The sequence below is a fragment of the Harpia harpyja genome, chromosome 4, assembly GCF_026419915.1.
Source record: "Harpia harpyja isolate bHarHar1 chromosome 4, bHarHar1 primary haplotype, whole genome shotgun sequence".
Classification (NCBI taxonomy): Eukaryota; Metazoa; Chordata; class Aves; order Accipitriformes; family Accipitridae; genus Harpia; species Harpia harpyja.
The window spans coordinates 29,114,198-29,140,699 of record NC_068943.1 but is presented as its reverse complement, the minus strand read 5'-3'; the positions used below and the strand labels follow the sequence as shown (position 1 = coordinate 29,140,699).

Genomic DNA, 26,502 nt, shown 5'->3' with positions numbered 1-26,502 from the left:
CTCATTTATTTTACTGGAAGAAAGATAGTCATGTTTTCACTGCTGGACCTTGGGGATATTTGCAATCAATTAATTTTCTGTAGCCCTTCTTTGTTGTTGGTTTTGTGCAGCGTGGTGAGAAAGGGGAAAGCAGAAGGCGGCTCCCCTCTACTACTAAATTTTGGATGTCCCCAGTGCAAGCATTGAAATTGAGCAGCTAAATCCCTTCTCCCAGCCTGGTCCAGTGCATTCTGAAGGACCTTTGTCTTGTTAAGCTCATCCTGCAGTCGCTCACACCTACATAGGACAGCAAACTACGGCTATGCTCCGTTATGACGGAGAATTCGATACAGAGCAGACCCACTTCTACAGGAGGTCATTGCCTGCACCGCTCTGCTTCGCTAAAAGCAGATAGATTTGCTTCTCCTCATTGAGAAAGCATTATCTGAACCTATGTTCTCTCCTAACTTCCAAAATAATATTTGAAGCCGTATTTTATCTGAAGTTCTTCCACCCCAGCCTTTCTGTGGGACGCAAGAGCTGAGAGATTGCAATGGGGTTTGGCTGTGGGAGGGATGCGGGGTGTAACGATGCCGTCTCTGAGGCATTTTCAGGATGGATTACTCTGAACTTGGGCTCTTCAGTTCCTACAAGCAACCGTGACTCCCAGCAGTGACATCACTAGCACGAAAAATTACGATTAACAAAGCCCAGGGAGGAAAAGGAAAGGGAAGGCAGTGAACGGCTGCTGGGGACAGCACAACTGGTCGTGGGAGGGCAGAGCAAGAGCAGGTTCATCGCGTAGAAAGAGCCTTCTCCTGCAGCTTCCCATTTCGTTGCCAAACAGAAAATGCCACCCGTGCACCCGCCTCCCCATCGTGATCGTCAACGCGCCTAACGGAGCGCCGACGCGCGGGCACGATGTTGCAGCTGGTGCAAAGCACCAACTTCATCTCTCTTCAGCTCCTGTTGATTGACGTGACACGAAGTTCTTGGATCTCTTTCATTTCCCCGCTGAGGTCTTGAGCGGCAGCGCCTCGCCCAGCAAAGGAGGAAACCAGACAAAAGCCGCGCCTGGAAGTAGCCCTTTTAATGACAGTGGAAAGATGGACGCTTACTTAAAGATGGAAAGAACAGCCCTGGTACCTTACCTTCGTCAACAGAATGTACGAGGGAATGCCTCAGAAATCCTGGAACTACAAATGGATTTGTTCACTTGAAGTAGCAAGCTGCTTGTTCTCCTTTAGCTAAAAGGAAGAAATAGCCAAATGCTGTTAGCAACAAAACATATTTCATAGTCTGGCAGAACTGTTTGCCTGCATCATACCCGATTTTTTTCTAGCTGCTTAGTACAGCTGAATAGTTTTTTCACTTTCTGTAAAAAAAGTTGCCAAAAGATCACGTTGACAAAAAGATTTTTTTCAGTAAAAGAAATGCTATGAAATAATTTACATGCATTCCCCACCTTTTGAAAGCATGTATCTTTAACTCGCAGGGCATTGCTCATCATTCTTAAGACCAGCAGATACAAAGACTACTGAATCACAATCTGTTATCATCAGAACGTTTATATATTCAGCTACATTCTGAATGTCACTAAATAGTAACTGCAACAAACCTTACCTGAACTCTGTTAAGAATTTTAAAATTAAGAATTTTAACCCAAGTCATTTGTTGCTCATAATCGATGCACAGAATGAAACAATCTCCAGTAACTGCTTAATGCGCTACTGGAGGGCACCCAGGCACTACGGTGGTGACCACAAAATAAACATATTTCTTTTAAGAAGCATTTCCATATTTACATACCAATTTTGGTTTATATTTACCCCAGACCCCATTTTTAACAGAATATGCACCCGTAATTCTCTCAGGTTGTCCTAAAACCCTTGAATAGATGAACAATGGTAATATAGATTGTTCAAATGAAAGCTTTATTCAGTATTTTCAGATAAACTCCACTTCAAGAGCTTGCAATATTTTGTAATTGCAACTGAGAAGCTGTTAAAGACAAACCAGATGTTTAACTTTGCAGACAATCCTTATGAACTAACACAAGCGCTTTTCAATCACCCCACTGTTCTTCACTGTATCTTCAGTTAAGCAAGCCATTGAAGTCCACTGCCTTCAGCCCATGGCCTGTATAATGCTGTTGTCTGGTTTTCAACATAGACTATTTCTACTTTTACAGGTAAAATCAAACCTGCGTTTGCTGACACTCTCTGGGAATCCTCTTGGGCGAATTTAGCCTTTTTCAGATTATTCTTTGCAACACTTTTTGCTTTGTACAGAAAGTTTTGTTCAAGCTATATCCTGAAACATTTCACAAAGCTACATTTCTTAATCACACAAACGGTTAACACAATTTCTAAGTTAAATAATTTAGCAGGTAGAAGGTAAGAGGGCTTAAGAGGTAGATACAAGAGAGACTGAAGAGGTATGGCTGACAGCACAGAACCAAAGGGTTGCCGCAGCGGATAGCAGAAGGCATACAGGCAGCTTTTGTACCAACAAGCGAAAGGATTTAAGGGCTACAAACCCCGTAGGAGGAATGGAATGAAATCTGTCTCAGGAAAACGAATTATCAAGGAAAATCAAAATATCACATGTAGTCAGTCTTGAAATAGCTTGTACATTGTTTGAAAATAGGTAAGGCTGTACTTCTTCAGGGCGCGATGCAAAGAGGCAGCAGAAGCGCTCGCAACAAGCTGGGATCTGGAGACGCGGTGGCCTACATAAGACGACGTGAAGCTTTCCGAAGATCTCGGTAGAGCAGGGGATAAGGTGAAGGCGGACGCTAGAAACGCGGCACAGAGGTGATATGTAGATTTGCATATATAGGAATACTGGAGGAAGACGGTTTGAGGAAGACAGCAATAATAATAAAAAGTACTAAAAAGGGGAAACACAACTTGAAAAGCAAATCAAGGAAACCAAGCAGCATGAAATAGTTTTTTACTCCCTTTCTGAGATGCCAAAATTTGCACTGAAATAACATCGGGGGGGGGGGCAGAAAAAAAAAGGAGAAATGTGTATATATACATACGGGTTAGTGAATTTAACAGAGACCCACGTCATGACCAGCTGCCCCACCTTCTAAATCTGAATATTGGGACTGGATGATGCTGCAGCACAGATTTTGTCTGAGGGTCAAACAAAAAGCAAATTTTACTCTATTGGGAAAGTCTGGATTTCAATCTACAAATTCCCAGGTGAAGTGTTAGAATTTGGCTTAGCCTAAACAGGAACAAGGATTATTCTATAACCTGAGTCAAATTGAGTAGGTCTCTGCAAAGCTCCTGGCGTAAAAAATGCCTAACAAAATAATTTTCTTTTTTAGTATATGCAATGTGTTTGCCTCTAAAAGCATCATCAACTTCAGGCAGGCCCTACTGTAAAACCACACAAACCAAAGCTAAGCGTCCCGCATTGCGAAGCTGTCTTTCTAAACAGACGAGACAGGTGAAAGATGAGGCAAGGAAAGAAAAACACAGAGCAGTGAACTGACTTGCTCAAAACCACACCAAAGAAATCATCAGAAATTGCAATGACTCCTCCTTTCTCTCCGACACTCCTCATATTGCTAATAACGTCTACGACAGCCTATAAAGTCAAGGATGTAGTCCTCACTCCAGGAGCTTGCAATAAAAGCAGGCAAGCAGATAAAAACACGCTGCATGATAGAAAATGGATTAGTCAGAAAACAAAACACTCTTCTTCTGAAAACACTGTTCTTCTGAAACAGTAAAAGGAACATTCCTTTGTCAAAAGCCAGCGCAGCCCAAGGAAGGATTAGCAGATGAGGAGCGTAACTGTGCTAATACCTAGAGGATTCCTACCGCAAATTCCAAAGGCAGAAGATTTTGCAGGGAGATAGCACAGAAGGGAGAAAGATCTGTGCAGAACAGATGTCCTGAAAAAGCAGTGTCTGCCTTAAATCTCACACAAGACAGTATTTTTGTATAGAAGAGAAAATATTTGGTTTAGATACACAATAAGGAAATTGAGTGACAGCATGGTGCAAAATTAAACAGTGGCTTTGGATATATCAAATTTCATTCAACTGGCCCTTATTATAATTTACACTTACGGACAAAGAATAGACTGGTCTCTCCTCAAACTGACTTTCAGAGGTAGTGGGCAGCGAAGCACTGTATTTATTTGTGAAATGCAGGCTTTAGAAGTCACATCAGCAAAAGCAAGCGTATGGTATTGACACCAACCTTACTAGCAGTGAACAAAGAAAACATTTAATCTTTTTTCCTAATGTTTTGGTTTGTCTGTTTAACACAGTACTTGACAAAGACCTTTGGTTCCTATATTACAACAGCAGCTCCTCAAGGAAACAAGTTTCGAACACTTTTATTTTCAGATGTTTTTAAACATCTGCTCAAGCAATTTAGTTACAGGTACCTTAAATCACTGCCTATGACTACTTCAATGTGACAAAACATTTTTAAGGAAAGATGCTAGTATTTTGGGAACGTCACTAGAAGAGGAAAGATGTCCTCCTCAGAGGATATTAAAAGCAGAGCCTACAAAAGAACTATAATACTGTGTAAAACTGTACTAATAAACAATAAAATCATTTTACAGAGATCGTAAAGAAATGTATCTACTTTAGGCTTGGCATGACAGAAGCGGGATGAGTACAACAGTACAAAACAAATCTGTAAAAAAAAAAACCTGGGCTTGAACGGAAAGCGGGATCAGCTGTTAACTCAGCAGTTGGCAATGGCAAAGGAGTAGAAAGAGCTAGTTGTACTGGGAAATCACAGGGCACCCATGGCAGACAGCATGATGCAGTCATGTGAAAGGCAAATGTGGTTTAGGGATGTATCAAGAGTTATTTCCAATACGCTAAGGAAGTATTAGTGACATCACGCGTGGCCTTAATCTTCCTTGAACATAGAGTCAAGGCAAACTCGGGCTGGAATGGATGAAGAGAAGTGCTGGCGGAGCACTGAAGGTCCTGTGATTTCAAAGAGAAAAGACACAATGGATTCAAGGGGAAGAAAAGCTACTTAGCTGAAGGGTAATATTTGTGTAAATTGGGAGGAAATGAGTGTAAACTGGTCACAAACACAGCAAGGCTTCAAGTTAGAACAGGCTCCTAGCTGCTGGAGTAGTGTTCAACTAAGAGTAAGAACAAAACCCGAAAAACCTGTTTTTTAAGAAACCTGACAACCTCTCTGCAGCAGAAAGGACATTTCTCTTCTAGCCTTGCATGTGAGGTCTTTCATGTGGAGTACGTTGCACATTCCTGCATCTATGACCGTGAGAGCATCCAGCACCCATCCTGCATCTCTAAATGATAATCCAGAGCTAGGTATTACAGGCAACTCAAATTGCTCCAAACAAGCATCAGAAGAAATACAACCCCGATGAAGCCAAAGAAACGCATGGGATTAAATACAATACTTAAGTCTCTTCTACACACAGAGAAAATGTCACAGAATAGAAAAACAGACTTCAGTTTCCTTTGTAATACATGATAAACCAGATTCCCTGTCTTGCACTCCTTTCGCCACTGATCTGACAGATTAACAGTCATTTTCTCAATGAAGTTCAAACTCAGCAGTTACCAACTGTTTTGCTGTAGCTGCACTCTGACAACTGTCTTAACTGCACCCTCTGTTTTTGACTGAGACTCTCCTGAACAAAACACGGTGAGCTTTAGGAACAGAGACATATTTTTTAACAGAGTCATGGTTTGAACCTTTACGGTCCACTGTTTGATACCTAGAGAAGCAAGGAGTGTAGCTATGTTCTTACGCAGCCAATGAATCTTGATGAATGCAGACCAATCCCACCAAGTGAAGAAATCAAATCTACAATCCTTAAGAAAATGTCCAAGCCATCTCGGACAGTACAGCCATCAGCTCTACTTGTCCCTCCTTTGTTTTCCTCTCCTATGGTACTGAGAACGATGAAGCTTCAATACACTTAGCCCCTCTCAGCTTAGTGAACACTGCAACTATTCAATACACTCCTATAATCAACAGACAAAACCCATCAACCTCAAAAAGCATGCTGTATGCTGTAGCAGGGCCAGGTCTTTGGAATATTTTTTCATGAAAACATCAGGCAACTGTTTTTTTTACAGGGAAAGAGACAAAAAGAAAACAAGACCAAAAAAACCCCACCCAAACCCTTGGCAGGTAAAAAGAAGGAAAAATTCAAGTAGAGAAACAATAAAGCATAACAGAACAGGAGGACACACACCATAGAAATATCTACTCCAACAGGGGTGGCTCTGGTGCTGTTATTAAAAGTTAAGATTCATCAGGTTAAAAACTTCTGCAGGGGCTTAATACATTTATCATGCATGTACACAAATAATTTTTCAGAGCGTCATTTGGACTGAGTGGCACTGATGTGACTAACTCCTCTAAAAACAGCTTTCAAATTGAAATGTTGGCAGTCTCACCACCTACTCTTTTGCAAGCGATTAGCCAAGGGTTAGTAAGCACAGTATTTTTACTCATTAGTTGGGAAACTACTCCACATAAACAATCTTGGGGGATGATTTTACTCTCTAGTACATGCCACTGATCCAGTTCCTCTGTAAAAATAAAAGGTCTGCATCATTTTTGCCAGATTAAGGATTACTACATTCTCCCATACTTAGAAAAGGAGTAAAAAACCTTATGCAATGTATTTGAAACAGCATACACAGAGCAAATCGAACTTAGATGGCATGGTTAAAATAAAAAATAAATGTATTTACAATATTGCATAAGTAATATAACACAAACTTCCATTCCACAATCAATCACATCAAAATAAAATAAAAAAATATTACAACTCACATATTTTAATACCTATAAATCCTTAATTTCTATCCAACATTTTCTTTATAAAAGCCTGTTTAAAATATTAAACTTTTGATTCACTCTAGCTTAAACAGAATCTAAAATGATTTGTTAAGTATTACTGATCACTTAGTCTTTGTCTTAGGTTTCTAGATTTTCCATTTTCAAATTTCCTCTTTTTAAATGTTGGCACCCCTTCTGTCAGGTCTCCAAGGGAGGTGACTGTCTTCTCTTTAAATATCACTGTTGCATCTTCTGGAACCTCTAGCACTGGAGGCGGTAGATTGTCACTCTCTGTACTAGGAAGCTCCAGGTCCACTTTTTCACTGAGAAAAGAGAGGAAAACATAAAAGGGTTAATCTACATGGAGAAAACAACACGGTGTACTGCAGACAGTAACATCCATATTTAATTGTCAAAGCAGCTTTGAGCTAGATGCAGTCTCCTAGCCAAGATCATTATCATGACAGGGATCAAGGAAAAAAAAAAACATGTTCTTTGTTTCTTCTGTGTGGGCTGCGGTAAAAAGTAAAAAACTAAGACCCTATTCTGTACAGAGCTTATAGCATGGCCCTGGCACTCATCATTTAAATAGTCCTGCAAAAGACAACAGGGCTGCATGTGTGTAAATTTATGAATGTTGAAAGACAGTAGTCAGTGAGTAATTAGCAATGGTTCACTGCCCAAAAGCTATTGAGTAGTTTTCCGCTAGCATCCATCCTTGAGGGTCTGCACAACAGAACAGAGAACAGGCTTACCGAATCAGCCAGTGACCCCAGGTTGGGAGAAGCAGCTTTGGAGAACAGGATCACAGCTAATACTGATCTGAACAAATCAAAGACATCGTCTCAAAGTGACCAATCGGTTTTAAGGGGTCAACAGCAAAACACTGTGTTCTACAAGAATAACCTGTGGCACAAACATACAATGGAGGACAACCGAACAGTTCGCAGAAAATGATCTAAACCACAAGTCCATCAGGAATCCAACCAGCAAAACACTGCTGCAAAGAGATACACATTGTATTCCTGGCCAATCCATACAAGAAATCTTGCAGTACTACTGAGTGTTAGTCTGACGTCAGCTCGTGTACTATACCTAGTTTCAGGTCCTGTGCTTCAAGGAAGACATCGATCAGCTCGAGGACCCAAACAAGAGTCACGAGAATGATTCCAAGTCAAGCAAGTCAAGAAAATGTGACTGTTGCAGTATCCCGAAAACGTAAACCTCCTGAAAGCGGTTGGCACTGTGCCTAGTCTCAATTTAAAGTAAATAATGAACAACTGCATTTGTCTTATTTACATGTGTGTTTATCTCAAGCCTGTATATTAACGTACAGACTGATATATAAGGTTCAGTAGCTGAAAGCACTTTTTATTGGACAGTGCTTTCCAAAAACCTGAAAGAATTTATCAGCTCTGGAGTCAAGGAGGGGTTAGCTGGTCCAATACAGGAGGTGTTATGTGAACATCATCATCTCCAAGGAAGTATATCAGTGCTTAATTTAGTCGAACAGTGTCAAAACTCTATCTCCTGAATAATTTAGAACTGAAATGCTGGAGAATTGGGCGAGTATGTGGGAAAAGACTGTTTTCATTCTCTGAAACCTAATTTCTCCAGACTCCTAGAGGGCCCCACAACAAGAAACTGGCCATAAAAGACAGCATGCTTCACAAAAAAATGAGCCATCTCAGGCATTATGCAGCAAAACAAAACAAAACAAACTTCCTGATCAAATGCATGTCATGAAAACATCTGCAGTACATCGGTTGGACGTGGGAGAGAGAGATGGCTTCCAGATTTAAAATTGGCATTAACTAGATTACACGTTTTGTCTTTCATCTCCTTAGTTAAATCATTACAGACGGTGTCTCCCACCACATTGTAAGAGCCTCCAGGACTTACCCATAGTGACAGCAGAAAAGGTTGTAGTAGATTTTGTTTTGGTTTTGCTTGACTTTGTTTTGAAATGAGGGAAATTAGGGAACAAGAAAAACAGTTGAACCAGAAGTCTTTTACTGCAATACTGGATGAAAGCAAGACAAAAAATTTGAAGTGTCTTCTAGGCTGCGTCCTTCAAGCGAACAGTTAGAGTTAGTACAACACCACAAAGTGTGAAATAACTCACTGTTTGTGGAAGTAACTCAGCCAAACATACCAGGCTTAGGTAGAAATTGCTCAGAGTCTAAAAAAGCATACTCATTATGTCAGCAACTACTGATCCCATAGGAATTAATTCAAAGCAATGCTAACCCAGTATGATCAAGATAAGGTTGCTGGTGGTCCTAGAAGATCAAGATAGATCTTGAACTCCAGGCAGACTTAGCCCAACTAATTACTCATCAGAAAGAAACAGAATTTAGCCTGGAAGCTGGAGGCTCTGAGAAAGCTGCCTGTGCCATTCCAAGACTGGAAGCAGTTGAAAAAAGAGTCACAAGAGCTCCAGAGGCAGCTGAACCAGGTTGTTGAAGGAGACAATGTTAAGAAACATAAGCTTAGAGTAACTACATTTAAATAGTTGATACTCAGCCTCCGAGAAAAATGACGGACGACAACGATCCTTTAAATCACCTAATTTACTTTGTACTCATGGTGAACTTCCACACTAAAACCAAAACACCACCACTATCCACCATGGAGAGCTATTACTTAAAATAGTCACTGTTGAAAGAACTGTATTTGGGCTACGTTTCCATGCTCTGCTGTGCTAATTTTGCCAGAATTCAGAAGCAAAAGCTTCAGCTCTTGAAAACACGTATTCTGGAAACAAGTATTATGAAACTAACTATGATAAAAAGATCCTCACCATGGTTCTTCATCTTCTTCTTCTTCTTCTTCTTCTTTAACTGCTTTCCATTTTCCATAAGGGTTGGTCTTGTTAGGTGCATCACTAGGGGTTTCTTGGGAAGCTGATGTACTGTCCTCTTTATCAACAGTTTCTTCTGGCTTAACTTCTCGCCATTTCCCATACGGACTTAACTTTTTAGCTCTGGGAGATTTTTTCCCTTCCTCTGATTCTTCACCATTACCTCCTTTCCTCTAAAGAGGAAAAAACCCACCTTAAGCAAAAATGCCTAAATAAAAACACAATGTAGCTTTATTTTACATCTTTTATTTACTATTATCTACTATTCATACTTTTCAACCAAGAGTAACTTGAAGCAATAAACTCATATTGTAATAAAATCTTTAAATTTTTCTCCTTGAGCTTTCATCGCATACAGAGTTGAAAAAAAATCTTAAACGTTACAAAAAATTAAAGTTCGAAAATCCCATCTATCAAGGCTGAAGTTAGCAAGAAGTAGCCAATACAAACTTACTTAAAAACAAAGCTTAGCATGTCTTAAAGAAAAAAAAAAGGCAGGGAGAGCAAAAATTCACATATGGCTTTCTGTGCATGCAGATACACACACTTTACAGCTAATACCTGGTAGTAGTTTATAATGATGCACAGTGATACAAAAATATATATTTTAGAATTAACACCTGTCCATTAATACATTTTATATTTAAACTCTCTCTGCCTGTTCTGAACTACCAGTTTCAGAAAAACCATCATAGCCATAATCACACCCTTTATCTTAAGGTTTAAATCTGAAGACAAAAATATATAATCGATGCAGATTTTGTACCATGTGCTGCCAATGTTTTTCTCAATAAGGAAACTACAACCATGTCATATTCAGTCAAAAGCATTCCCTAAAGGTCTCTTGGCAGTTACATTTACCAATGAAGGTTTGAAGTCGTCCTCACACTGAAATCCAGACCATTTTGTGGGTTATTTCAGCGAGATGACAGTGACCATTCTCACAGAACATGACATTTCGTGGAGAATTCAAACTACTTCTGGTGGGCTGAAGGAAAGACCATGCTTTCTATTCTGGAACAGTGCCACTAATGGGCCAAATAATTAAATAAAGATTCATTTTACTTTCAAACAAGAGCAAACTTCTACTTTCAGTCATACAGTTTAACCTCATTATAATGAGTACAGCCTATCACAAGAGATAAAAGACAAATCATCTTATGCTAGAAAATTAATACTCTATGTAAAATAAATCTGAAGAGAAAACTTACCTTGAAATTTGTTTCTGAACTCTGTGCTTCATTTTCACTGTCTTCTGAGTCTGATTCAGATGCTTTGGAATCTGTTTCTGCAAGCTCTTCAGAATGCTTGTCACATTGACTCTTCTCGTTTGAAGATGAAACAAAACCATCCGGTTTCTCCCATGTGGATACTGTCCAAGATATTTGAACAACCACATTATTTATGTTTCCAATTCTGATTTGTTATTGCTTTGACAACATTACCTTTCAGGAGCAGTGCTGCCTTATGCAAAAATACAGCAAATAATTTAGCACAAGGTTTTAGCCTTTGGTACATTTCTAGTAATAAACATAAACAGAAAGATAACATTTCACTTCCTAGCAGAGATACAGTCATGACAGCTGAGTTCACTGTTGAGAAAGCTTGTTTTAATTAGCGCTTTAAGGAAAATATCACGCACAGTGAACTGTGGTCCACAAGACTGTGGTCCCTCTCATCCTCACACAGGACAAATTGCCCTCTCGAGGTGTCCATTTGATGTGGGTTGTCCATTGATTACAAAGACAGGATAACATAAAGAACAATAACTGCAAGCCTCAGCAGTCCAGGCAGATAAACCCCCTCCCCGTGCTACTTGGCTTGGTAACATTAGGTCTCTAATTGAAGAGCTGTCACGCAAACAAGGAAATACAAACATCGATCTGAAAAGACCTGAGAGTATGTACAGGATATGACCTCATTTTCAATGAAAAGGTAGTATTTCAGTAAACATACTGAGAGGAAATACTTAAGTAAAAGTTGACTCAATGGTCTTAAAACTGATTTTAGTAACACTAAGGCAAAAGTACACCAACTTTCAATCTATAATTTTATATAAGCTTTCAAACGTAATAAAACTACTATTTTTCCAATTATTTTGCCTACTGCCAAAGAAATCCCTAACTGAAAACAACACTTAACAGGTATGCGCCTAGATGTATCTTGAAGAAATAAAGGTGTAAGAAACTGGCAATGACTGACTTTGCATGAACAGAACAGTCTCTTAAGGGTACTGCTGTCATCTAGCTTTAGACTAGGAACTGAGAAAGTTCACTTTCCTAGGTGCCACATACAGCCAGTGGAGTAAGGTGCAGCCTTCCAAAGCATGACTCGCAGGGCTAAGCCTGGAGATATCTGTCTCCTAAGTTACATGCCTGAGATGAGACACTACGACTATTTCCCCCCGGTTAAAAATTTGTCTTGCCTTCAGAGGATGGGATTAGCGTTAACAGAACTGACAAGTAATTTTCAAGCATTTCCAAGACACTTACAGTTATATAAAAGCAAGGGATCACTTTAAAATCTCACAAGCCAAAATTTTACCAAATATGATGATTAGAAAGACATTCTTCATGTGTCCATGAAGAACTTTAAAAAACACCACAACCAAAGGCATAAAATGTATCTGAACTTAGAAAGCAATGTTTAAAAATAACCAGCGTCTCCTCTCCCTTTAAAAAGAAAAAATCACAAATCATTTGGGCAGGGGAGCGGCATGTCAAAAAACTGAAAGGTTTTGGTTTTTTTTCTATTCTTGGCATTGTTAGGAATGCCACTTCATACCCAACAGCAGAAGGAAAACTAATAGCCAGCATAAAATCACCTCTCTCCAGAGAGGCATCATTGACATTAAAATGATTCAAACAGATTTAGAAAACAGATGTCTGTTCTGAGGGACTTACCACGAAGTTCCCCATCTAGGGAAAAAAAAGAGTAAAAGAAGTAGGAGGTAAGATTCTGGACTCTTATCAATGCTATGTTAGCAAGAGGCAAAGTTTAGGACATTCTTATACAGTCCTACATACCTGTCAAAACAAAGTCCTGCCCCTTTCTGGTTTCCAAACTATAATTTCAATATATATGTAGAAAAGAAGAACCCATAGTTTAGAGTTGTAAGTTGAATGCATAAAAAAACCTATGAAGCACAAATGTATACACACTGACAATACAGCTATAAAGCCAGCACTGACTTAAGCAGCAAGTATATTTCAACTAAGCTAGCAGCTTAAAAAATACAAAACTTAGTAACGGCCTTAAAATGCAGTTATTTGCAAAACAAAGTGCTTCTCTGAAAACCTTCTCTTCTGAAACAAGAGCTTAACTGGAAAACAAGCTCTCCTTACCTCCTGTTTGCGTGTTATAGTAATAGGTATGACCATCTTCAGTGACACCTTCTACCCACTCTGCTGCCTAAGAAAAAGATACAGGAGCTAATTAAAAAAAGTTTTAAGGATCAGTCAAAGCATCACTTATAAGACTATTCAACCCTTGAGTATTTTTTGTTTGTGATAAAAAAAAAGCTCTTTTAAAGCTTGAACCCCTAAAGTTGTTAGAAAACATTCCCTTCGACTCAAATGAGATTGAATTGCTTAACTTAAAATGTTGCAAATGCACGTACACAATTTTTTTCAAACAGTGGGTAATTAGTATGAGCCAGTATAGTAAATGCTGCCACACGGTTCAAACTATTATATAGGCCATTATTTTACACATTTTTTATTTTCCAAAAGTAATCACCCCTGAGGTTGTAATTTCCTGTTTGTGTCACTGTCTTTAGTAGAGATTGATAAAAAATTCCTCTGGAAGACTCAGGGTTTTGTGAGGGCTACAGAAAACTAATACCAATAAATACTATCACAAATTAAACATAAACAAACAAAAAAACCGTTCTAAAATTTACCGCAAAATGGATCTTCACCCAAAAGAATTGAAGAATCAAACTTTGCAGGAAAGCATGCCAATGAATTTACTTCTTTAGTAAAGCATCAATTTCAACAAAGCACTGTTCGTCCCTCCTGATTAATAAATACATATGAAATGTGGCAGAAGTTGCTGGTACATCTTTGTGGATGTGTAATTAAAATAAAGATGTTTTGCAGAATCAGCCACAGCTAGATAATCAGTCACTACCCACAACTTAACATCTTAAGAATCTGATTTTCATCAACACTTACACATAGAACTACTTCACTGCTCCTTAAGTGAACAAATACTGCCTGCTCCCCTGTATTAGGCAGAAGATCTATGCAGATTCACCATACATTATTTTTGCATTTATAAATGTCTGTGTCTGTGTATACAGACACATACACATATAGATAGGCTTTTGCACACATACCTATACGTTTGCTTAATACTCTATTAAAACTGTCGTTTTTTAAAAAACACGACAAAATCAGAAGTTTAAGTTCTCGCACCTGCTCTGTAAACAGGAAAAATTCTAACAGTAGGTTCAGAGCAGGCAAAGGCAAGAAAGCCTTCAGTGAGCAAGTTTCCTCAAGGTTTAGCTCTCAAAAGTTTCAGTGTGCTACTGTCAACAAAAGAAGCAAAAGGAATATTTATTTTATGTAAGCAGAAAAAGGACAAAAACCTAGTCTTAAGTAGAACCTATCCTTTTTGTTAGAGTTAGATCCTGAGCATTTTAGATCTGGTTCTTAGAGGTTTTCAGCAGGTATTTGATGCTAGGCACACTGAGTATCCTACTACATAAATGCTAACAACCATAATGTCAATCTAACTAAACTTATAGGTAGTCTTCAACATGCCTTTTCGTTACTCTGTTATCTCCACCTCTTAGGAAGTCTGAGCAGCAAGCTAACGTGCCGTAAAACAAGGAGGGCCTGTGAATTCACTCACGCTTGCACTACATATTGCAAGCACGCCCTTTAATTTCTGGGCAGTGAGTCCTCGTTAAGAGATCTGGAATGTTCCCAATATCTTTAGTTCAGACTAAATAAGGGAGCAATCAAATGCTTGTTTATAGCAATAGCGAAAATAACTCAAGACACCACAAAGTCACCAAGCAGGGTGAGGGAGGAATGGCAAAATACGGCTACGTGGCATCAGAGAGATAGCTGTGGCTGAAGGTCTGCGTTTATCATATAGCTGAGATGAGCTAACTTCAAATTGTTGCCAAGAAGGGAGCTCCTTCTCTCCTCCAACTGTTCTCTCTGCACCAGCATTTCTCTGATTAGCCAGAGAGCTGACAGCAAGGAAATAAGCCTACAAAGCACTAACCTAAACTCTGATGCCTTCACTCCCTGAACTAGTTCACTGTCAGGGCAAATATGCACCAAGGACCATAAAGATTAGTCACAGGACCATCTCCTTCAGTGGAAGGTTACAGTAAGACTGGCTTATAAATATTGCAAAGCTACGCCTTGACTAAAAAGATAAAGTTGAAGTGCTGGTTAAGAAGTTGTGCAAAACCACAGGATAAAGGAAGCAGAAAGCCAGAGTAGCATGTGATGGGCAGCTCTGACATGAAGTGTGCAGTCTCTCAGGAATGAGCACTGGATGGAAAAAGACTGCATTTTGGAGATAAAACACTGCCTTAACAAGAGATGGAATACAGACAACACTTCACGTACACTTTGTGAATTAATTCAATTGCCTAAAAATATACACAATTATAACCACTTCCTCCTCTGACTATATAAGTAAACCAGTACCAAGCATAGGCTACCTTCTGAGATGCAACAACATAGAGCTACAGGATGTTAAACACTCTGGAAAAGCCAGGTTTTTTTTGATCTCTAACATAAAATCCAACATTAGCAAGCAAAACTGACTTTAAATCATACTGTATATATGACACCTATCGTGAAAATGGGAAAACGTAACATCACTTCGCAGGAGTGTTGTAAAAATCCTATTTTTAATGTTGTGAAGCACAAAAATCCTGGAGTGGTAAGTATCAGGTGAAAGCCCATTAATAATAAGAAGAAAGCTTTCTGTCTTTGGACTATTCTGCAAGTTTTCCTGTGCCTTAAATAAGAAAGTAAAGTAATATGCTAAAAGGTGCTTGCACATCGGTTCCATGACCTTAAGAAACATAGGAAAAAGACAAATTATCACATAACTGTATCCTAAAGCAAATACAAAAAATAGGCACTCTTTTTTAACTATGTGACAATGCAATCTCAATGTTTCCTAAGATAAAGGAGTCTTAACTATTTCAAATGTATAAGATTTAATTTTTTTAATTACATTTCATTCACAAAAGGTTTCAATTTTATGGGCTGAAGTACAAAAACACAACCACCACTATCACTTCTCTCCCCTTGATAAACAAATTAGCCAAAAAAGATTTGTATAGTAAAATTTCAAGTTTCATCAAGTCTATCATAAAACATTCTATATATTCAAATTATGTTTTCCTAAGTTTACTGAGAGCAATTTATCTTCTGCAATCAGAAGACTTGCAAATTGCCTAGCTTATTTCTGATAAATGTTTACAAGGACAAAGAAAAGGATGAACAACATTATTTGATTACCGTTTGTGAGTTTTGAGAGTTGCCTTGGAATCCTTTAGGTTTCTCCCACTGTGATTCTTAAAAACAAAAACATATTTCACCCATCATTCAATCCTGTTTATGTTTAATAATCTTTAGAAAAAACAGGTCTAAAGGGTTATGACACTGGTGTGTGCACACATGAAAACAACTAATATAGATACACCTCAAAGGAATATAAATCATCCTTGATCAAACTATGGTATGAACAATAAACCAAAGTATCATAATTACAGTTGGCTTTACCAGGACTAACCACCTTCCAGACTCCATTAAACTATGGCTGATACACAGATACTGGACTTTTGGTACAAAAAAGGTGTTTGTTGGTTTTTTTTTTAAAGGGTAGCATAGGCCAGAAGAAACTAGACACACACAAGATTTTTACCTTTTGGAAGTTATCTTGTACGAGGAAAGACTATGGTAAATACTAATGTAAATCCTTAAATTTATAAGAAACAGTTTGTAATATTCTCATTAATCATAAAAGAGGGTTGCTTTTATGCTCTAAAGTAGATCATAACACATAGTTCCTGAACAGAAGTCAGTCATTTAGGTAAATCTGGTAAATGTGGAAAGAAACAATCAGACACCAGTCCATAACTGCTCTTATTTACTTGGGCACAATCAATTTATTTCACATTCCTGATCAGAAAGCTTCTTTAGGAAGAACACAGCTATCTTTTGTATACTTAACCTTTGAAAGGCTAAACATTTCCAGAAACTGTGGAATTACTGCATTCTTCCGTTGTTAACAAACAGCAAAACCCCTCTGAAGTTCTGGATTCCTAAGTCTTGAATGTTAAACATCAAAACTCCATCTAATTGTTCCCATTTTAATAATTTTCATTTATACACAATTTATATCTGTATTTGCTCCTCACTAGTTTTTACCTCCTGTTCTTGTGTTGTAGTAATATGTATAGCCTTCGGGAGAAAATCCTTGCACCCACTCCTTCGTTTCAATTTTTGGTGGCATCGAGGTGTCCTGAGGTGTCTTTTTTTTCTTTTCTTTCTTTTCCTTCTTTTCCTTCTTCTCTTTCTTTTCTTTCTTTCCTTTAGTTTCCACTGTGTTACTCTGAGTTTTACTCTGTGTCGAACTGGGACCTACATCATCTTAAAGAAAATAATACTCCCTTTTTAAAAAAGAGTAATAACCTGAGTTTAAATATTAGTCACTCTTGAGCAATAGCAAATAATAGGAAATTTTGTTCCTATGAGTATTTTCACTCATTAGTATTACACTCGTAGCAGGTAAACTTAAAAGATTATATTCAAAGCATCTTGCATTGTAGCAATACTATATTGTCATAAGAAAGTCTAAATATCAAAAGATGAGTAACTTAAAGAGAAAAACTGGAAGGACCAACAAGCTCTAACTAAACAACAACAAAACCTAAAAGAGTTATGAAAAAGATAGCTTCTACAGGAGCTTGAAACTACAAACTTTTTTTAAAGGATAATATGTCTTCATGTGGACAGAACAAAGGTACTTGCTGAACCGCAAGCTGCGTACGAGATTCTCATCTCCACTGTTTGACACCAGTGGGAACCCAAACTCTCCTACTCAATAGGTACTTTTGTCTCCAACTGGCAAAAATGAAACATAAACTAAGGGAAGCTGCACTGCTGATTCAAAGCACCATGTGTTATCACATTGTTTAATTTTTCTACTCCAAATTGTATTGTTCCATGGACCAGAGGATAGCGTAGCCGAAAACATTCTGTACTGCAACTTCCTACTACTGGCAATTTGCAGACTCCTTTTTTTTTTTTTTTTTCTTTTTTTAAATGAGCAAACACAATCCTGGAGGCCTCCTCTCATGTTCCTAAAACCTAATTTAAGAAAAAACTTTCCTACTCAATATTCTTTCAATTCTGTCTTTAATCATTTGGCAGCTATATGAACTACCTGGCTTAATTCCAAGCCTTTTCAAATCCTCTTGATAGGCTTTCATTGCAGCCTCCTCCATTGCTGCAAATTCTTTTGACATGTTTTCTTCTTCTTTTGCTTTTTCCAAACTTTTCTTTTTAATCTAAAACAAAACAAAAAACCCAAGAGAATAAATTAAACAAGTCTGATAATGAAAGAGATTAAAAATAAGCATTCATGCAAATAAGATATTTGAGTTACCTCACTAATTCTTTTTGCCACATTTTCTTTATGATTCTTTCCTCTTTCATGAAACTCAATGCTCTTCAAAGTGAGAAAAAACCAAGAAAAATAATACGTATTATACAATTTTAATTCACTTAATTTTAGTTAGTTAAAATCTAGTTAGACTAAACTTAGCTGAACAAGCCTAAATGTAACCTGTTCTGAAAACACTTACAGCAAACACTACAGCTATAAAATGGCTATAGGAATTCAGGAACACTGAGAAACATTCAACATCAAAATTATGAAAAATCTGTAACACTCCAAAATGGTATCATAAAATTTCATAGTCTGTATTTGTAAGATTTAAAATTTTCAAATAATACTGTCCAGCACACATATTAGAGACAAGTAACAGGGAATCTGGGCTCCCTCTCCATGCTATCCTTCCAAGTATCATCCCTTGATTTTTTTTTTTTTACCCTCTCTGTTTTCATGCAAACTTTTAAAAACCACATGGCTTATTTAGTGTTCCAAATATTAGCTATGGTCCTTAATTAGATTATGCTACGCTCCACAAATATCCCATGAACTTAAACTAGTATGCAGGTCCACAGATCTGAGAGAGAGAGAAAGAGAGAGGAAAAAGCAAAGTGGGAGAGTTGGGTAACTAAGGACAACAGAACAGTCCCCAAGCCAAAAAGCTGCCAGAAAGAGTGAAGCTAGTAGGAACTGGAAGGCGTTCAGAAGCTCCACAGGTACAACAGTGGAAGTCCTCATGTGGTTCTCACAAAAAACATCTGAACTCATTTAGGTGTGCAGATGTTAGGTCGCTAAGCCTGGCCTAGTAACCCTAGAATTACCTTGCATGAACCGATGTGCAGAGGATGTACATCCAGGGGATGATTCATCTCATTTAAAGACAGACTTTATAATTTACCCAAATCCCCGCCTTTAACATGTATTTCTCTTCACTGACTACAAGAAACCTAAACCAATTAGCTCACACGTGTCATTCCAAACTGCAGGTATCTAACCGTAAGCCAGATGAAGCACAGCTCCAGGAGCTCCCCTGGCATCGAGTCAGGAATGCAAAACTTCTTTCTAAGTAAGAAACCAATGGGCCTGGTAGTCTGCAAAAGGCATGTGCAAGTCAGAAACACCTTTCTGTAACCCACTAACATTTCTGTGGGCTGTGTGAAATGAAAGAAACCTGCTTTAAATGCTTATAGTGCTGGCTGTACCAGGCCTACCATATATAAACAGTATGTATGCCAGGTTTTGCTTTCTACTTGCATATGAAGGCTAGGAACAGGCACAGACAAAGTTTCAAGACAGATCAAATGTTAAGTTACAGAACCTGAAGAAAAAGCAGGGTCAGGTATTTCAGTTCTTATCTGTACTGCCAAATAGAACAGCACACACCATCTTGTACGCAGGTATGTGGCTCTCACATAATATATTTTAAATATCACAAGTATTACAAAGGCATTTTTTAAAAGCAAATTTCATGCATCAATAGATTATTATCAAAAGTGATGTTAAAAGCCTGTAATTCAAATTCCTAGTACTTCAAAATCATTGACATAGTATGGTAGACCATCGTACAGGTCTGTTGTCTGCTATCCAGCACTTGCAGTAATCGCAGAATTTTTTTGGCTGAGATTTCCAGTAATCGGCCCTGGGGAGAGAAAAAAAAAAGATGTATAATCTGAAACAATAGTCAAAGCCACAGGTTTTTATATATATATATATATATATAGCTTCAGAAACTAAATTTAGTCTTCTTTGGAAGATTGAGTCCTAAGAGTTTGTTTTTCTTTTTCTTTTTTTTTTTTTAAAACAAAGTATGGGGAGCAAGCAAGAGTAGCTATATTAACTACTGTGTCCCATAAAGCACAGTCCAGTATTGGGACTGTGCCCATCTGACCCCCGAAGACTGCAAAATTTTTACAATGGAGGTGCTGCTACAAGAACCAGAAATAAAAGACAAAGCAAGCCAGAGATAAACAAGTAGCTCTAGATACCCTACTTAAACACAGAACTGTCAGAAACATGCAACTTGCACTATTTTTCATAAAAATGCACACAATAAATGTTTCTAAGTGTAAAACTTTAGATTTAATGTTGAATTCCACTTTGGATACTGTACACAGTGAGCTTAGCAACACAAAAGTGCCATTCTGGACAACATGAGCTACTGTGGGGAACCCTAGAACAGACTCTGACCTGCGGGGTCACAGACACAGCAGTAAATTGTTTGGATGTTTCAGCGTAAAAATGTATTTCTGAACCATGCAATTTTGGTAAGTTGCATATGTGTGAGGAAACTTGGGGAAAACTCTTCAGAGCCAAAAAGTTGGTACATAAGTGTATTTAACAATAAGACAAACAACGCCTCTAATGGCTGTTTCTTCATCAAAACCTGCTTTCTAATGCCAGATGAGGCTTGTGCTGAAATAATTCCCTTTCTCGTTGGCTTGCAGCTACAGAAGCAATGCTTTGGTTCAACAGAACACATTCCGGCAACAGACTTCTATGTTTTTAAGTTAAAATGAAAAAGAATGAGGGGCGAAAACAAAAACAATTCAAGATTACACCGAGAATATTATAAAAGATCAGTCAAAAAATGAATCTGTGCCTTCCATCTGAAGGTCAATGTACAGAGTTCAAGGAAAATACTTCCTGACATTTTTAGTCAATAAAAACAATTCTGCTGTATACGATAGCACCCTCAAACCTTATCATACGTGCAAGCAGATCTCTAGTAACAGCAACAGACCTCATCGACTCAACTCCTAAAATTTAAGCAGATCTCAAAATATGTTCTCCTACCAGTGTTTAATGTAAAAACACAATTTCTAAGAGGCTACGATTGTTTAAAAGTGTAAGTAAGGATACGCTCTGCAAAAATATATCAACCTATAAGCAGTGCTGTGTTAGCAACACGCAGCTTTTCAAGCAACTTTCTGGAAAGCTAGAAAGAAGCAGCTGGGCTTCCCCCAATTTAAACAGAAATCCACTCATCCCTAAATGGTGTACTTTAGAACTGGGTGATTACTTAGTCACACATTTAATTAAAAGGCTTTTTAGATTTATATATCAAAACATACTAGGGCCAAAGCCTGGGAAATTGAACACTCTGGATGGAAAACTAGCTGAGTGGGAGGGAGAAACTCAGAGCTCAGAAATACCTCAAGGCCCTTTTTCCTATTTGAGCTATAGCTCCTAAATTGTTTCTAAATCCTTCGACATCATTTAAGATAAATTTCCAGCTAAAAGCTGGGTTGACCTTCCTAAGGCAATGGACCAATTCTGACAGAAAACATGTAGATTGTAAAAGAACCTCACTGCATGTTTCAGATGTGTGAGAACGTCTGCGTATTTCCAAGTTTAACCTAACGGAGCTAGCTCTTTCTCTTCAACAGAACCAAGCGTAAGTGCTAAAATTAAGACTGTACAGCTGCACCCACCAAAAGTCAAGACCTGAGAGTGTGATGAGCTGTATTTTCACAGCTGTATTTTCCACCAATTTCTTTCCTAAATGCTACTGGACATCACACCTGTCGCAAACCACTGTAGCTACACATAGAGTGATCATGCTGGAGAACCTGAGGGCACACCTGGGGCTTAAGTACAAATCCAGGTCTTGACGACAGAAGCCTTTTGTCTTCATCTCCTATCGGTTCTGATAAAGAGTGGAGCTGGCTCTCTGTCGTTACATACAAAATAAATGTAAATGATACTCTGTGCAGAAGACCTGATATCCCGGGAACCTTAAGTCCTGCATTTCATGATTAATGAAGTTAATTGTGTAAATTATGGTCCCAATTCTGCAACTGATGACCATGAGGAGTGTTATATGCTGAGTAATTCTCTTAAGGATTTTCCACTTGAGTTCATACCACTCGAAAAAAGAGCAACCTCAGCTGAAATATCCACCGAATAACATCTGCCATTGTAACAACGGTGGAGCCTGCAAAGCACCAACAGTGCTGCAATGAGCGCAAACCAAACCAAAGAGGAGCGTTTGGAAAGGAGCAGCAACTGAAGCGAGACCCCACTTCAGTGACATGCTACAAGTGCTTCACAGGCTCCGGTCACAAACCCGAAAGTTAATCCAGATAGATGACAATGTTTCAGTATGTGATTATTTTATTAATCTGCCAAACACAGGCTTGAGAGTAGATGCTGTTGAAGTGGTATAGAGGTCTTTTATACTTGAATAATTGTGTACAAATCAATGGGAAACAGAGTTATTTTAAAATGTCATTGCAGTCAAAACAGTACAGCTTTTAAGACTCCTCATCTTCTGCCTGCACTTACATCAGTAGAGTTAAGGTTGATTCTTGTTTTCAGCTTTACAGCTGGGCCAGCCTGCTAAGGACCAGAAAGCCGACCAGCTAGCCATCGCCACCACAACTATCTTTTTCCCTTTCACTAAAGCGAAGAGACAGTCCAGAGTGCATCAAGCCTGGCTTATCCAGGTTCGCAGGGTTGAGGTTCAGCACTGTACGCATTTACCCAGGTGTGGCTCCCAAACGAGAGCTTGGTGACACGGATCGGGAGAGGTGTGCAAGTTTCGCTGCAAAGCTCTACCTCCTGGGAAGGGTTCTGACAAAGCCCGCTCGGAGCCCGATTGTCCAGAGCTGGCTGAGCAAGTCAGCTTGGCAACCTGCTACTGGACACCCAGGGAGCAGAGCAGTGCCGATACAGATGGCTACTGAGCAACTTCTGGACAAACTGCTGTAAGGTTTCATCCAGAGTTGGAAATCCTGTGCTAACTTGCAAGAAATTTGTGTCTCCTGAAGAACAGTGATTTTCTTTCAGCTTTTACTGGTCAAACCACTCAGGGGCAGAATGTGCAGCAGTTCAGAGGGCTAAAGGGGAAGGAGGGAAAAAGAGGGCATGAACATCAAATTGTTTTCTTGAAACTTTAGTGAAATGACAAACTCTTTGATGGAAACAGCTGCAGAGTGCAAATAATGTCAACGTTAAAACCATTTTCAGACTTTTGAAACTCATTTAAAACTTCAGAGGGACTGAGAAGATGGGGAGGAAGAAGTAGCAACTCTGCATTAACAGCGCCTGCCATGTTGGCCATTTCAAAAGATATGAAAACGCTGAAACTCAGAGAGAAAACTCCTGAAACTCAGGTATTTTTAGTTTGCATAATTCATTTCTTGAGCCAGAGAATCATGCAGCCTACACTGCAATGACCAGGTTACGCACTCCAGCACTTGAACCCCATATCTGGGAGCACACAAACGGGACAGGTTCTGTCAACGACGTTCAGAAAATAACCTGCAGAGTAACTCCAGCAGTACTGGGGTCCAGGGCCCCAAACTGTCAACCTGTGAGCTGCTTTTTGTCACAACTTACAGTATTACTGATGTTTTAACAGGTGGTGCAATCAGCTCTCCTCATATAGGGAAGCTATCTTCAGCTGAGACAGCTTTGCCAAGCTTTACTTTGAGACTGGGCTGGAGGTGTTTGTTCCTACCACATACCGGCCAAAATTAAAAGGGTGGTGGTGGGGTGGTGGTGGTGGAAACAAAACAACTGTTTCAGGTGGATCTGAACACAAGAAAAAAAAAAAAAGAATTTGGCTGCGCAAACAAAATTTAGAAGCATTTGCTTTGAATAGCTCTGTTCTAAAACATCAGACTTGAAATTTGGCAGGGATGCAGGGAGGTTTGTATCAGGGATGTATCTGTCCAAATTATAAGCCTTTGGGGGTAAAAAAAATCATACGCATGCTCAGCAGTCTTCTTTGGTTTTAATATCTACAACTTCTGAAGACTTTACACAAAGTTAGTATCTTACAGCTTTCAGCAGGTTTGGGCACTGAACAGCTTGCACGTGCATCATCTTCTTGAATACAGGTGTGTGAAGTAAGTAATATATACACTGAAGTTCTTGACTACACAAGGAAATGAATTCAGAGTAGCTACTGTGGCTGCTCTGTATCAGCAGGACACAGTATTCAGAAATAGTAACAAATTCTATTTGGGAATAGTGTGTACTTCTAAGAAAAGTAATAGGTCTGTAATGGAAAGTAGAAAGAAGGAAAGAAAACAAAAACCCCACATATATTTCACAATAGACCCTCCTCCACATGGGAAGCCATTCCAGAACAGCTAATTCTAATTCAAATATCCTAGTATTGCTAAGACCCAAGAAAGCAATGCTAAAATCAGCAGGGAAGAAGGCTGAAAAGGAAAAGGTTTTTTTGTACCGTGAAGTAGGTCCCAGTGCCATGGCCCTAATGACCCATGCTCCCAAATAATTCACAGCAATTCCATTCATTCATAGTGCACTAATCCTACCCTAATAACTTTTCTTAGATACATAACCTTAATTTTTATTTTTTTAAAAAATGGTATTTAAAAATAAGGACTCAAGAAAACAGCATCCCTGACACACCGAGTACACGGGCCTGTCCTTCTACCTAACCTTAGCTTCTTGGCCTTCTAATATCACACAGAATATATGTCTATATGCGCGCTCCTACAGAGTAGTACTGGATGGGAGTTTCATCCACATGAAACAAGGCAGTTCTCTGAAGGGTTTCATTCTTCTGGCCTTCAAGTCCATTATATTTTTGGCCATCCTTCTGTAAATTCTAATTTACAGCCCAAGTGGCTGCTTCTTTTTATTACTATATTAGCCCTTTCTGAACAACATACCAATCATAATATCCCACAACACAATCTGAGCAGAGAGCAGAGTCTGCAGAAGCTGCTCAGTCTGACCTGTACTGGTGCTGAAGATCATTTGCGTGTTATCTGCTTTGCCAGATCTCTTTTCTGAACTATAAATTATGTAACTTGAAAGGTAATGCTACAAATATTTTTAACAACATACAAGAATGCACAAGACTATCAGGGCAGGCAGCCTTCTGCACATATGGAGCTCCAACGGACCTCATCTCCCCTAAGTTCAGTTGTCTAAAAGGCGAGATATCGAGTTGTCTAAGTTCTCCATGTCAATAGACGGAGACTGTCATCTCTAGTCACTGAGCGAATGCCACTCTTTCCATCCTAAATAGGTATCTGAGTAGGAAATTGGACTCGATAGGTGTGCGTTTCTTCCTTATACAGGGAACCTAAAGCGAACTGCCTGAGTCAGCCTTCTAAAGTTAAATATCTGAAGTCAGGGGTATCTACTGAGAGCAGAGGTCTGCTGCTGTAGATGCAGAAGAAGGATATGGGCTATGTCAGGAAGAGTATGATAAGAATTAGAAGAGAGGAAAAAAACCAGCAATATAAATTGGGTCAGGAGACTGTTCAGCTATAATTTTAGCAATAACTAAAATTAAGAACACTGCTGTATGCAGTAAGTCTGCAAGACAGGCTCACACAACCTAACCATCAAATACTTCCCCACAGAAAGATCTCTAGAGAAATTTTTGATCCGGTTAAGATTTTTTTTTTTTCAGCACAGAAGTTCGGGTATCTTGAAAAGTAAAAGAAACAAGCAAATGCCCCTTAAAAAAGACCAACGCTTGGATTTTTACCCCCCCAAACGTGGTCAGGTATTAACGCAAATTCTCTAATTAAACACTTAAAAGAGGTCGCGACAGCCAGCAAAACCAAGGCTTTTCTTCCGCACCCAGAACCAGAGGCCGCGGTTCGAGGGGACGGGGGGGATGGAAGGACGGACAGACACACACATACACACCCCCCCCCGCGCTGCAGGAGCGAAGCTGCCCAGCGTGTCTGAGAGAGATAAGAGGCCCAAAGCGCAGCAGAAACAAACAACCGGGGGGTTGGGGGGGGTGGGGGGGGACACGGGGACGCACGGACGGGAGCAGAAGGACCGGAGCGAGAGGGAAATAACTCGGTCAGCGAGGCGGGGGTCGCCGGCCGCAGCCCGGCTGCCCCAAGGCCTCCTCACGGCCTGCGGGCATCGGGGCCGGGCCCGTTCCGGCCGCCGGTGTCCCCCACCCCCGCCTTTACCGGCCCTCCCTGACCCCGGCCCCCAGGGCGAAGCGGGGGGGGGGGGGGCTGTTCGCGGAGCTGCGGCCGGCGCTGCCCTCTCCCTCCCAGCCCCCGGCACTCACATCGCCGCTTCCCCGGCAGCAGCAGCACCGCCGAGGCGAGCCGGGCCGAGCCGCGCCGCTCCCCGCCAGCCGCGCCGCGCCGCTGGGGCGGGCCGGGGCGGGGAGAGGGAGAGCGGCGACGGGAACCGGGAGGGCTCAATCCGCGCTCTCCTCCTCCCCCGCCC

At 39.6% G+C, this 26,502-nt stretch overlaps 1 protein-coding gene across 2 annotated transcripts; it reads right to left on the bottom strand.

Moving 5' to 3' along the window:
- Window positions 1-1,892: 1,892 nt before the first annotated feature.
- Window positions 1,893-26,500, bottom strand: WBP4 (WW domain binding protein 4). 2 transcript variants are annotated; one of them, XM_052786051.1, is made up of 10 exons: window positions 26,339-26,500; window positions 19,882-19,954; window positions 18,310-18,372; window positions 18,088-18,211; window positions 17,070-17,291; window positions 16,158-16,213; window positions 13,005-13,071; window positions 10,872-11,032; window positions 9,601-9,833; window positions 1,893-7,120 (listed from the first exon to the last, which is right to left on the bottom strand). In XM_052786051.1, coding segments are annotated over exons 1-10 (1,209 nt in total). In that variant the 5' UTR covers window positions 26,341-26,500; the 3' UTR covers window positions 1,893-6,912. The 2 variants fall into 2 exon arrangements, with proteins under 2 accessions (XP_052642011.1, XP_052642012.1); XM_052786052.1 differs by lacking the exons at window positions 19,882-19,954; window positions 26,339-26,500 and adding an exon at window positions 19,311-19,833.
- Window positions 26,501-26,502: the final 2 nt, after the last annotated feature.

What these genes read in the sequence shown, in the direction of transcription:
- WBP4 (XM_052786052.1), bottom strand. Translation starts at nt 19,457, where the DNA reads ATGTTAGTGGGTTACAGAAAGGTGTTTCTGACTTGCACATGCCTTTTG. An exon ending in TGGCAAAAAGAATTAGTGAG is followed by an intron (nt 18,212 to 18,309) that starts GTAACTCAAATA and finishes GTTTTGTTTTAG; the next exon opens with ATTAAAAAGAAAAGTTTGGA. An exon ending in GAAGAAGATGAAGAACCATG is followed by an intron (nt 7,121 to 9,600) that starts GTGAGGATCTTT and finishes CTCTTTTCTCAG; the next exon opens with TGAAAAAGTGGACCTGGAGC.